The sequence below is a fragment of the Musa acuminata genome, chromosome BXJ2-3 (genome assembly GCF_036884655.1).
Source record: "Musa acuminata AAA Group cultivar baxijiao chromosome BXJ2-3, Cavendish_Baxijiao_AAA, whole genome shotgun sequence".
In the NCBI taxonomy this organism is placed as follows: Eukaryota; Viridiplantae; Streptophyta; class Magnoliopsida; order Zingiberales; family Musaceae; genus Musa; species Musa acuminata.
In genome coordinates, this window is record NC_088340.1 from 192,765 (window position 1) to 205,967 (window position 13,203).

General features: G+C 35.5%; 1 protein-coding gene across 3 annotated transcripts; it reads left to right on the forward strand.

Moving 5' to 3' along the window:
- The first annotated feature begins 481 nt into the window (after window positions 1-481).
- Window positions 482-12,732, forward strand: LOC135606680 (TSL-kinase interacting protein 1-like). Of its 3 annotated transcripts, XM_065097747.1 has the most exons (17): window positions 483-695; window positions 3,593-3,777; window positions 3,897-3,979; window positions 4,065-4,112; window positions 6,173-6,282; window positions 9,319-9,403; window positions 9,518-9,605; window positions 9,681-9,779; window positions 9,947-10,114; window positions 10,228-10,331; window positions 10,612-10,853; window positions 10,939-11,042; window positions 11,124-11,287; window positions 11,381-11,788; window positions 11,881-12,009; window positions 12,095-12,270; window positions 12,346-12,732. In XM_065097747.1, exons 2-16 carry the CDS (start codon window positions 3,678-3,680, stop codon window positions 12,266-12,268), a joined length of 2,106 nt encoding a protein of 701 aa, XP_064953819.1. In that variant the 5' UTR covers window positions 483-695; window positions 3,593-3,677; the 3' UTR covers window positions 12,269-12,270; window positions 12,346-12,732. The 3 variants fall into 3 exon arrangements, with proteins under 3 accessions (XP_064953817.1, XP_064953818.1, XP_064953819.1); XM_065097745.1 differs by having other exon boundaries at window positions 482-695; window positions 9,518-9,779; XM_065097746.1 differs by having other exon boundaries at window positions 482-695; window positions 3,602-3,777; window positions 9,518-9,779.
- Window positions 12,733-13,203: the final 471 nt, after the last annotated feature.

Sequence of the window (13,203 nt, forward strand, 5' to 3'; positions counted from 1 at the left end):
ATTGGATTTCTCTCTATTTTTCATTGCACTGCACGCACCGCTGATACAAATACAAATTAGTATATATATCATCTTAAACAATTCTTCCTGATTTAGATATCAATGCGTTAGCATTAATTAATAAATAAGAACAAAGATGACATAAATAAATAAATAAATAAATAAATAAAAGACTTTTTAAGTTTTACAATTATATGTATTTATATGTTCTAAATCGGATTCGATCCGTAGGGGTATGGTTTTGTTCTCCTTAGAGCATTGTTATATTTCCGATTATTAATTTTGGGGCAAAATTGGGCAACCAAATGTAGCCTCTCGACGCTACGCTCCGACTGCATCACCGTCACGCCTGCAACAGACCCACCCACATCAACCCCAAGCCCTTCCTTGCTTGGGCGAACCAAATGTCCATCCCCCGTGAGCCTTATCCCGGTGGGATCCACCGAGTCCTGGTTGAGGTTTCGCCCCCCCTGATGCGTGTCTCCTGGCCGAGCATAAACAGCCGCGCCTCGCACGCCACCGCAGGGACGTCTTCGATCCCTCGTCCGACCGACCCTGGCTCGCCCATCTCTCACCCTCTAATTAGCCCTAGATCGCCCTTTCCCCTTCCGATCCCCACTCGGATCTTCACCGCCGGCCTCCGACGTTCCCTGCCGGTTCTCCACCTCACCGCTGGAGCGCCCTTCCTCCGCCAGGTACCCCCTTCCTTCTCCTCCTCATTCGAATCTGTTGCTAGTTTCTGTATCCTGTTGAAGAAGCATGCTTCCCGATATTTGATGATTCGCCCCACATCATCCTCTACAGAATCTAATTACTAATTTACGCGCGGTGATCTTTTCTTGAACCTTGGGCTGGAGATCGCAAGGACGATCTCGATTATGCCGATCTGATGGAGGGCGAATTGTTTTGTGCCAGAGAGGGGAGCAACGAACTCGTTTGAAGTAGAATTGATGTGTCGATCGTTGTTACTTTTTCGGGGAGAGAATGTGACTTACCGTATGCATTCCTATTGCCTTTACCTGGCTCTAGATCCTTCTCCTTCACCCATCGCTTCCAAAATAAAGATGCTAAGCTTCTAATACGTATTGTATTTGGTGATCAAAGTACTGGAACCTGTTTCGATGATGTTATTCTCATACAATGCGACAGCTTCTAACCAAGTAAGATAGTAGACCAACCTCTTATGGTGAGAAGTTTTTGGAGTATTTCAACTCAGATACAAAATTAGATGAGGTGAATCATTGGTTGTTTGTTAGGAAACTAATGTAGAACATAGATTGATTACATAGGATATCAGGAGTATTGCAATAAGTGGGTATATGCTCACAAACTGGAGTTATATGTTGAATGTGGTGCCAAAGTAAGGAAGACATTTCCTCTTTTCTCTCTGAAAACAAAAATCAATGAAGTTTTGGTTTCTTTGAGTATCTCCACTTTTGTTTTCAACTATCCAACTACTATTTTTAATGTGGACCAACCTCGTACTTCCTGTCTCTTATCTTCCTGTTCTGAGAGCTATTTGCTTTATTTTGCTTGCGCTGGCCACCCTGATGTGGTCTACCTAAAATTACAGTTTGCAGTCATTGACCATGGCTTACTTTGTGTGAAATTTGATTTGTGTATGTTGTCATAATTTATTTGTTTGTGTTGATATAATGCCAGCAAATTTTGCATGTGTGGAAGAGTACACCCTTTTCTGTACTTTCTAACCTAAACTTACATTGCTGGTGTTAATCATGTTGTTTTCTTGCATTATCCTTTGTTCTACATAGTATCTTCTTAAACCTTAAGCTGTCTAGTTATGATGAGCCATATGGCTTCAGTTCCAAAGGCTATGACTAGCACATTTGCTGTTGATTTGCCAAGATGAATTAAAGATTAACCAAGTCTTTGAGTCTCATGACTTCTAGAGGACCAAGGGGATGTCAATGCGCTCCAACTACTAATTACAGAGGATGTAATTAGTTGCGGCAAAAGTGAATTGATGCTCCCGAATCCACGCTTTTAAGTGGAATCTGTTCATATTGGAACCCAGATCGATCAAATTCATAGCTAGCTTGATGATTTTTTATGTGCATCTATTCAAGGGAGTCAAATATGGTTTCATCCAAGTCTTCTTTGAGATATGACATAGGCCCAGTTGCAATCTTTCAAATGGGACTTCTCGTATTGTATAGAGTCCACCTAGGTGTTAATTAAGGATGAAAATCTGCCACGAAGTAAGAGTTGGATATTGGGGAATCAGAGATATGCTCTTGTATTTCTAGCAGAAGTACCCTAGATGGACTCTAATGTATCAAGAGTATACTGTGATACGAAAAGCACTGGAAGAAAGACAGATAAATGATATCTCATATTGTTTGACTCTTATCGAAGACATTAAATTCATAGAGTATAATAATTAAAAATTTATTTGTCTAACAAAGAGTGTGTTTCACCCAGTATCTTATATGAAGCTCCCTTAATCAGTTACATGCAAGCTCAACCTCATATCATATTACTTTGTGGTGTGTGACTATTCTGATGTTGCAAATTCCATTTGAATCTAGTGGCCTCATCAAGGATGTAATTTAGCTAAAACTCTTCTTCTAGTTTATACACTTATCATATATTTGTAGCTTTAGTTTGGATAATTATTCGCTAGCTAAAAGAGCAACTAAATAGATACTAACACTTAAGCTTGAGAAATTTGCAAACTAGTTGTCTTCATCTTGAACAATGTTTAGTATTTAGGTCGTTTGTGCATTTGTGTCTTGAGTTTTGGGCAGTTCCAGATGTAGCAGAAAGAGATCATGAAGAAAGATATCTGAATAAGACTACTCTACGCATGTAGTGGCAATGTTGAAGGTTTAAGTTTGGTTTCATCTCTTTGATGGTCAGATTGTCCAAATCAGACCATGAGATAGGATTTGGAGTTTTGAATCTTGGCAAATTTTCAGAGGATACATTTGTCAGGTAGGAACAAAATTAACTTGGTCATCAATGATTACCTGAAATCATCCAGATGGGTCCATCAACTTGGCTCATTTGACTTAAACATAAGTGATAATACAATAATTAACAATAATAACTGTCACATCATTTTGGTTGATCTTTGATATCTGGGTAGTGTTTAGATTGGTCATATATCCAAGAACTTGTAAATCTATGGTGACTTTGAGCCTTGAGGGTCATTTAGAAAGGATGAAAAAGAGATTACAGGGGAACCATTTCTCACATTTGTCGAACACCATAATTAACCTGAACTTTGGATCAGTTCTAAACGAGATGGTAACTTGCCTAAATAAACTGTTGGGTGCTTTATGTTCTAAATTGATGATCGATGTGGCTCTTAAACTTTATTAATGGAAAAAGTTTCACATTGAACCATTTGTTTTTTTTTTTTTCATTTTATTGAATAAATTAGTTTTCTCAAAGTGTCGGTGGAATGATTTGCCATGTTCTTGTTATGCAATCATGTTGATCTATATCTTTGTAGTAGTTCTTACATTTAGTAAACATAGTACTATAGAAACATCTGGCTTATCAGGTATTTCTATTTTTTTACCATCTGGGCTTCTTAAATTCTCACTAAGCCTGCTTTATTACAAAGATTATACAGGTTGTATCTGGAGATCTGGATAAATCTATGATAGAGGTAGTTTGTTGTCTCCAGTAGACACATTCTCGACACGATTATGGAAAATCAAACTTCTCCAACAGAGAATTTGCTGATAAACAATGCAAATAACACTTCTCCTTCATCCTCTTCCATGTGCACTGATACTCAGAATCCTGGTATTTCTTTTTTTCAAAATGCGTCCAGTTTTGTCTTTGTTGCAGTTATTGTCCAAACAGAGTAATGCATTTTGTATTAGCAATTTCATAACAGAAATTTGTTGATGTTTTTTGTATAGTAAAAAAACCTACACGACAATGGGCTGCATGGACACGTCAAGAGGAAGAAAACTTTTTTAATGCATTACGACAAGTTGGCAAGGTTCTACTTTTAAATTTTTTTGTGCTGAAGTCATTCTTTGTTGTTCTCTGACTAGTTTTATTTTGATGTATCATTTTGTATATAGAATTTTGAGAAGATTACTTGTCGTGTTCAAAGTAAAAACAAAGATCAGGTATGTACTTTGCTTGCTATATCATCTTTTTCCAAAATGTTTACTTTAATAATTTTACTTTAATAATAACCTTTCTAGTGACTGGTAGTTGCTGAAGCCAACAATTTCTTTGCTTGCATATATTACAGTAGCTAATTTATTTTTTTGGTGATACACCATGCAATATGGTGCTTGGCCTTTCTAAACTTGTTAAAATGAATTGTATACGGGGAAGATCTTTATGGTAAAGTGTGTTTGTAATATATGTTCAATAATGAAATTTGTCACAGTATACATTTGCTAGAGAAAAAGAAATATCAAACAATCGACTGCTGATTAATCTAATCGCACCTATTGCATGCAACCAATATTATTGTTAACCTACTGTTGGAGATTGTGACACTTTCTGTGTGTGTTTTAGGTGTTGGAAGAAGAAAAAATTTCCCCTTCTTTTTGGATTGATGATTGGTTCATTTTCTTCTCATATGGTTTATAGACATTTATTGTTATTTATCTAGGGGTTCTTTTAGACAATATATAGTAAGATTTCATATGTGGTCGGGTGAAGGATTAAGATATTGCCTATAGTCTATGTCAAATATGGGGAAATTGATCTATGCTTGATTGGGATGTGCCAGTTCTCATGCCAAGCTTATTGTGTTGTAAATTTGATGTATGTCTGTCATGCACGTATCAGAACAATATGCTTTAATCCACATAGGAGCTCATACAGCATGTGGTGTCTCGCACCTCTAAAGTATTCTAGTGTTTTACTAGCACATTGATGTTCTTTATGATCTGATTTGGTAAATATTAAGGACTCCAATCCATAATTTCTGAGATTTTTGTTATAGTGGTGGAGCCCTGTCAACTCAAAGGTCATCCATCTGGAACAGAAGACAGGTTGAACCTTAATGAAGATGATTGATGATTATTTTTGCAATTGGTGGATGTATGAATGGGAATACATTTGTCAAACACAAATCAGTCTCGGCAAATGCAGCAGAAAAGAAAGCTTCTCTCTAATGAATGCTTGATCTAAAATAGGAGTATATGAAAACAAAGAAGATTTGATATAAATGGTATTAATTTACCATAAGTGGAAAAGCATTAACTTAAGATTTTTATATCCTGTTGTGCTGTTCTTCTTTCTTTATTTTACTCTTCCATCTCCTGTAATATGATGGGTCATAAGAAGATTTGTCTTTTAGCATGTTTTCCCTTGCAAAGTCACCAATAACTTAAAGAGCACAGCGAAGGAAATAAATTTCCTCTGTTCCTCCATCTTACACATCCATTTCAGTTACTTCTATTTATCTTGACCTTAACAACCGAGACCTTAGACCTTTCAGTGACAATATCTTTCCAGAAATTGTCAATCTTAGACTCCTGTCTGATCTCTCTACTATCTGTACTAGAGTCTCCTATGACCTCCTACCTTCCACTGACTTTGCTTTTGAGCCAGAGAGGCTGAAACAAGCTTCTTTGGCTCTGAATTGCCAGATATTTTCTTCCGTTCGATTAAGGCAGCATGCTGCTATAGACAGTGTGGAATATCATCAACACTTGATTGAGATGAGAGTATTGTCAATTGCAGCAATATCACCTTTTCATCTAAAACAATTAAGATGTTCATGACGTTGAAAAGGGTGAAGAATTCTTAAAACTGTTGGAAATCAAAATTTCTTTCTTCAAGAAAATTCACCACTAATGAAGTTACTATAAAAACAGTAGTGAAACCAAAGTTAGCAAAGCCGACTTACTGTTTATTGAGTTTTTTGCTTTGTAGGAAAGAAAGAACTCCAAGCACAATGTGTTTTCCACCTTTCTTACATTGCATTGCTATAATGAATTTGTTTTACATAGTTTTTTTGGTATATTCTTAGGATATTCAATGTTATAATTTCTTCCACATGAAGTGACAAATATTTTTTTATTTATATTTTACATTGCCAATTATTAAATTAAGTTGTAGTATGATATCTATTTGTGGTAGTTAAAAGTTGCAGAAAATGTGAAACAAGTGATTCATCATGTTCTTTTTCTTAGTTTAACTTACTGGATTACTATTTAATCTGCAGGTTAGGCATTATTATTATCGTCTAGTCAGAAGAATGAACAAGCTTCTAGGTCCCGGATTTTGTTTTGACGCTAAAAACTCGAAGGATACGAATGCTGCAATGCTCCGATGGTAATTACTTTGTATATTTAGGATGGACATTATTCCATATTTAAGATGGACATATTAAGTGTGTGTGTGCTACACAACTTTTCTATATTATTGCTCATTGGTGCTATTAAATGAGAACACTTGGTAATTACTTTGTATATTTAGGATGGACATTATTTTTCAATATTTAAGATGGACATATTAAGTGTGTGTGTGCTACACAACTTTTCTATATTATTGCTCATTGGTGCTATTAAAAGAGAACACTTGGAAGTGTTGACAAACAAATTGGTGCTTTTAAAGTTCACTTAGTTAACTGCCCTTGCTTTATGGATGGGCATCACATAACCATGTTGACCTGTAACATCTTAGCTAGTAGGGGACTATCTCCTAGAGTACTGTCAAATTACAATATTATTTATTTTTGGTATCTTATATTAAGAGAGAGCTTGTTTTTGTTTTGTCATGGTGTTAAATTAATACATTAGAAGTGGAAGAGAAGAAAAAAAGTAAATAGCTTTTAGGAGACCCAGATAGTCTAATCTAAAGGTGACAATAGAATGTTCTCCCAAAACGGCATGACAAAGGTAGGAGCCTATAGCTTGGAAGAAAATGAACCTAATTCCTTGTAAATTTTAATGGCTAGTTAGACAAAGAGGGTAACAAGGATGTTCTTGTTGAGTGAAAATTTTGGGCCTTGCATAAAGAGAGTTGATGGTGGTGCTATAGAGTTCAAAAAGTAAGTATTGCAAATAGGTTAACATAAAATTGATCGCATTATAAAAAATCTGAACTTTAGAAAAAAATAAAGTATCTAAAAGGGTTAATTACATATTACCTCATATAATTAGTTACTTTTAGCATTTCGATCTCTATACTTTCAAAAGTTACATTGAGATCCCTATACTTACGAAAGTGAAACATTTAATCCCGTTGCTCCAACAAAACCCTCCTCTATCTCTCTTGATTTTTTAACTTTGTGAAATTATCCTTTTAGCTCTGTATGATGATCTCAATGTTTCATTTTCATAAGTGTAGGGATCCCAATATAATATTTGAAAGCGCAGGAATCGAGATGCTAAAGGTAGTTAATTACAATGGGTAATATGTAATTACCCCTATCTAAAAGGAGGCTAAAATGATGTGACTATGTCTAAGGACAACACTTATGATAGTTTTTATAGTTTAGTTAAATCTAAGAATGGGGAGGGTGTTGTATGCTCGCTAAAGTTGGAAAGAGATGCAAATATATACATATACATACATACATACATACATACATACATATATATATATATATATATATATATATATATATATATATATATATATATATATATATATATATTGTGTGTGTGTGTGTATATAAAATTTTAGATACATAAATAATGAAGATTAAAGGATGCTAGTTAATTATATTGGAATGTGGAAGTGAGAGAGGATTATTTATTGGGCACTCAATGGATAAATTAGTGGTGAAGATAGAAAAAAAAAGTGATAAGATTATAAATCATGAATTTGTTTGAAAAATTCAGGCAAATAGGTAAATGAGCCTTTAAAAAGAATGAAACAGGTTAGAGCATAGAATTAGATTGTATTCTTGTCGAGACTTGAGGAAATTAGATCAAAGGGTAGTTTGGTTAATTAATTTATTTGACATATTTTTTAAACTAATTAATTGACTATTTTACGAATTTTTTTGCCCAATCTACAATAATCAGATGGCTAATTTTGCTCAAATTGTAGGGAATATAAACTGATCAGATACACTGTGACTCTGAAAGAGGGTCATTGAGTGCATCAATTATAGAAGCTATTTATCTGATACGACTAGTGAAATCTATAAAGTAGGATTTCTACATGGTTTTTATTAACTTAGAAAAACCTATAGTAGAATCCTTAGAGGTATGTCGTGAGTTTTTAAAAGGAAGAACATGTTAAAGGTTGTCTACTGAGCTCTTATCATCATAGTGTTTGTATCAGTGACCAACTTTACTTCTTATCTTTTTGCCCAAATAAAACTTACTAGGTATGTTTGGGATGGATTTGCTTAATGAATTCCTTTTGTTGATATATTAAAGAGAGCCTGGTTGCTATTAGTTCAAAACATAAGTTGTGGAGATAAAAGTTAGAAACTAAGGTTCTTTAGATTAAGTAAAAGTAATTTGATTACATGATGTGCCAATTTAGTAAAACCAAGAGAAAATTAAAAGAAAGAGTTAAAACTGATGTTTAAGTTTCTGTAAGTATACAATTTATATAATTTGATCTATCATCTTTAAGAAGTAAAGATTAATGAAAGTGTTATCGATAGTGTTCAAGTAGGATGGTTAAAATGGAGAGGGGAATTGGTGGTATTATGTGAATCTTAATGAATGTTTAAGTTCTTTTATGGAGTGTCCTTTACTATAAAAGATTATATTGACATTATTTATCTAGGAAAACAACTAGAGAAGATGGTTTAAGGTGGTATGTACATGTTCGAAGAAGATTTATAGATGCATTTATGTAAGGCATGTCAATTAAGATCGTTGGGACACCCTTGGTTATGCTATATAATATTGTAAAAAAAAAAAGTGAATGAATCTATTATTTTCGGTCGCCCTCTATGAAGGTGACCATCTTCTGTAGAAACGTTTCTACCACAGAGTCAATTTGAGGGAATCTATATCATGAAGCATTTTTATCTACTCTTGGTTATATAGATATCATTGAGTATAAATCTAAGATCTGGTTTCCTACCATTATTGGTCATACTTCATATCCATGCTTGGAATTCATTACATTACTATAACAAATTACATTAAATACCTGAGCTAAATTGAAAACCAATAATGTGATACTTGAATTGGTGGGCTCCAAAGATTATCATCTATTGTGAAATGATGATAATTAGATCTCATTTTTCTTTGTATTATATGCTTTTTTACTTTATATAATTCTTACTAATTTTCGGAAGTTCTTGCTACCTTGTTTAATGTATGGCTGGTTGAGCTTCAATCATTTTTTACCTTGTGTGTTGTGAAGAATTATGATAATAGATGTTTTATATGCCAGGTGGTCTTTACTTGAAAAACACAGCTGTACTGCCTCAAAACTGCATTTGAAGCCCCGGAGATTTAAGATATTCATAGAAGCTTTGGTGAGTGCATATTTCCTAAGCATTTTCCTTCAGATTTAAGTTTCTCCCTTTTTGGTTTAATTTGATGATAAGCAGATAATTTGTTAAAATTTATGTTGTCACTTTGCTTTGTAGGAAAATCAACTTTTAAAGGACCGAAACAAGACTAGAAGAAAACGACTTCCTGAAGATATGTATTCTTCTACTTCAACAACCATTCTCAGTAAGGGTCCAGGAAATGACATTTATCCAGTAAAACTACTAACTGTTGAATCTCCAAGTACTAACAAATCAACAGCTTCTAGAGGGACCTTCCACAAGAACGATATGTTTTCAAACATGAATTGCAGGAGGGACTTGTCTAGTATGAGACCTCTGAGGCCAAAACGAAGGCCAGGTAATTTATGCATGTTCATGTTTGGTATAACATATAGTGAAATAACTTCTGAGTCTCTTCCTTCAATGTTCTTTTGCATGACCTAGCTTATTCCATGTTTTTTTATAATGACTAGGTTCTCAATTTAGAATGGTGTTTTACATCATTTTTTATTGTTTGTCTATCAGGTGTTGTTGCATCTGCTGAATATAAGAGATGGGAGAAGGCTGCAATTGCAGGTGTTTCTTTAGTTGCTGATGCTGCTGAAGAATTGGAACGAGCAACCAATAATATAAGTTTTTCTTATAGTGAAGAAACCTATCATGTGTTAGCAAACAAGATATGCACCAATACTGGTAAGGCCTGTGATTGACTGATGTTTTACTTGAGACATTATTTGACGATGCTTTAGCATATGCTTATCCAAGTTGAATGAATCAGATATGTTTGAATGCTCTGGTTCTTGTAGGAATTTGCTCAACTGAGATGGCCAAAGCAATCATAGAACCATCTTTAAAATTGAAGTTGCAATTGTTTCCTGTTGATGAACAGACTCTAAATGTACTGGAAAAGGTATATTAATGTTCTGAGGTCTCTCTCTACTAGTAATGGCTTTGAAATTTAACCTTAAATTTTTTTATCACACTTCGGATAGGCAGTAGTTCTTGTTAATGGAGGAATTGAGTGGGTGGGTGTTTTGTGTATGTGTGTGATCGAGCCACTGAGGTCAATCTTACTCTATCGAATCCTTCAACCAAAGCATGACAAGATGTATTTAGCATGTTTATTTGTACTCATATTACCTCAGTCAAACAAGAAAACAATTAAGCTCATTGTCTTCACTTTTGCCTAGGATGGGCACAATCCACATTTGGAGCTCACCTTAAGCGGTCGGAAAAGGATATCATCAGTGGTGGAACATCTCAATCGGAAATGGGGTGACTCAAGCGTAGCAGTTGGAGAAATCATGCTTTTTCCCTTCTCTGTTAAGCAGGAAGACTTGGCAAGTTCCAAAAGGTGGACATCAAAAGATACTGTTGTTAGTGCCGCAGATGTATATGCTACTGTTGGCAGTCCTGCCATTTTTCGTTTAAGGTACAAAACAAGCATAAAAGAACACTCAGAATCAGAACTTGATTAAATTGTGTTAGTATGTTTCTGACTGATATCCTGTGTCAAGGTATGGCTGGTTCTCCACTGCAGAAGCTGGGTCTGAAGGTATTGAAGTTTCTCATACAACTCTTTGTCCTGATGACTGTTTGCATTCAGAAGACACTGAGAATGGTAATATCATTACGCATTTTCCTTACCATAGATTTTGATTCTCCACAAGTTACATCTTGAAACAACCTCTGGAATGTTCAGAAAATCAAGCAGTCTCAGTAAAAGATCTTGCAACTTCAGTTGTTGATCTCCCTGAACCTCCTGAGGCGGATTGCGTACAATGTGAGGAGAGATTTCCTGAGCCTTTACAACCATCCTATGGTGAAAAAGCCAGAGCTCAAAGTAGTTGGAAAAACAAGGATGTGGTACTAAAATTTCCCGTGGATTCAATGTTATCTAGCCTGCTTTCAGCCACTTGTTCAGTTAATCATTAAAATGTTCAATTGTCTGTGTTACAGGTTAATACAGAAGAAATTTGTGTCCTGATGTCTGCTGGAGAATGGGCTGATAGTCTCACCAACATTAGTGTTGGAGATTTGTTGAATGAGGCATCTAAAGCTGCTAACTCAAAACATATGAATTTCCCCAATCAACCATCTGTTTCATGTCTTAAACAGGCCTCATTTAGCTGTGATTCGTTTGATGCAGCTATTGCTGCCCATATGTCTGGTCATCATTTGTCATCCCTTTCGGATAAGGCATCACAACCATCTATCTGGGATGCAGAAGAAACTTGTGATGAATTTTCTTTTCAAATGCTTTCGGCTCAGGCACAGGAGAGATTGAAACCTGCAAGTAGCACTTGTACAGATGGTGATGAACAGTTTTCTTCTAAAAGTTCACCAGGAATTCAGAATTTTCTTAAGGTTTGTCATGTGCAACTATGTTATACTCGTTTTGAAGATAAAAAAATTGTTGTTGAAACATTAGCATAAGTTGCAATTCCTTCTGTTGGTAGGATTTTGGTGAACAGAGATCCAAAGATGATCCTCGTTGTGACAAGTCTGAAGTTGAGACTTGTAAAGATCGTATTTCCAGTGATGGTTCTAATCATGAGAAGGATCCCTGTCTTGCAGATATCTATTGGGTATCTATTTTTTGCCAGCATTTACTTGTCGGCTTTTTTGAGATCACTTTCTAATTTACATGTTCTTTTTTTCCTTGATTTGCAGTCAGATTCTTTAGGGCCACTGGACTTGGATATGCCTCGCTCTAAATTTCAGGGGCAAGATCTAATTTTTAGCGACAGTCTGAGCCTCAGTAGCCTGAGTCGCTTGCTAGCCAACAGCCTCGACGAATTCCAGAATTGCTCGCTGTTTTGTCTGGATAGTAAAGACCCTGCATGACAGTAAGTCTCCTAAAATGATCATCAGCTCTGACTGTATGACTGAAATGCTATTTACCTTTAAAATGTTGGCCATAGGTAAAAAGAGTAAAAGAAGAGGGTGGGCTATAGGAGATGGGGAACTTGTCTCTTATCTACATGGCTTGTGGAAGCTATGCAGGCAAAGTATGTGCTTTTTGTACATAAATAGGGTGCTGTAAACATGTAGCCCATGAAAGGTTCTACTAGCTTTGAACAACAGTTCTTGTTCATCACCTGCTAAAATTTATTAGCTCCAGTAAGTAAACATGAGCATTAGTAGTCCAGGACCTGCTATTAGGAGGAAATTTGGAAGCCCTCCTGAGTTCCATATGAAGCATGGTATTGACTTGGTATGACCAAACCCTGCTGATAGGAAACAATATTTCTGCATGATATTTTCTACATTTGACACACAACTAATCTTGAATATACTCACTCTTTATATATTCTAGCTCACAAAATCCTGCTTGAAGACTAATTTGTTTTGGTTGCATTATTATATGCTGTCAGTTGAGTTTTGGCATTAGTATGTATTGCCTCCGTGCTGCTCTCTTTTTCTAATACAGGTCAACGATAACATGGGGTCCCAAAACCGAACCAAGGTATGCAGCACATCAGAAATTCATGATGGTTGTGATCCCATCAATAAATACGAGTTGTTTGTTATGCTTTATTCTTCTTGATCTTGGAAGTCATTATATCGGAGTATGATATGAACTACTTCGTTTTAAACCAGTAGAATGACATGGGTGGGGAAAAAATTTGAACCTACGGCTGATTAGGGTGGTAATGTTGGGCTGCGACGGATCAGGTTGTGTTTGAAGTTATACTGGCTAGATGAGAGGATGTGGAAACAGTTGCAGCAGCTTGTTTCTGCCTTCAGGATATGCACTTGGTAGAATTGATTCGTATAGT

Coding starts and splice junctions, on each gene's coding strand:
- LOC135606680 (XM_065097745.1), top strand. CDS start 3,678: ATGGAAAATCAAACTTCTCCAACAGAGAATTTGCTGATAAACAATGCA. Junction 3,778..3,896: donor CACTGATACTCAGAATCCTG/GTATTTCTTTTT, acceptor TTTTTTGTATAG/TAAAAAAACCTACACGACAA. Junction 4,113..6,172: donor AAAGTAAAAACAAAGATCAG/GTATGTACTTTG, acceptor TTTAATCTGCAG/GTTAGGCATTATTATTATCG.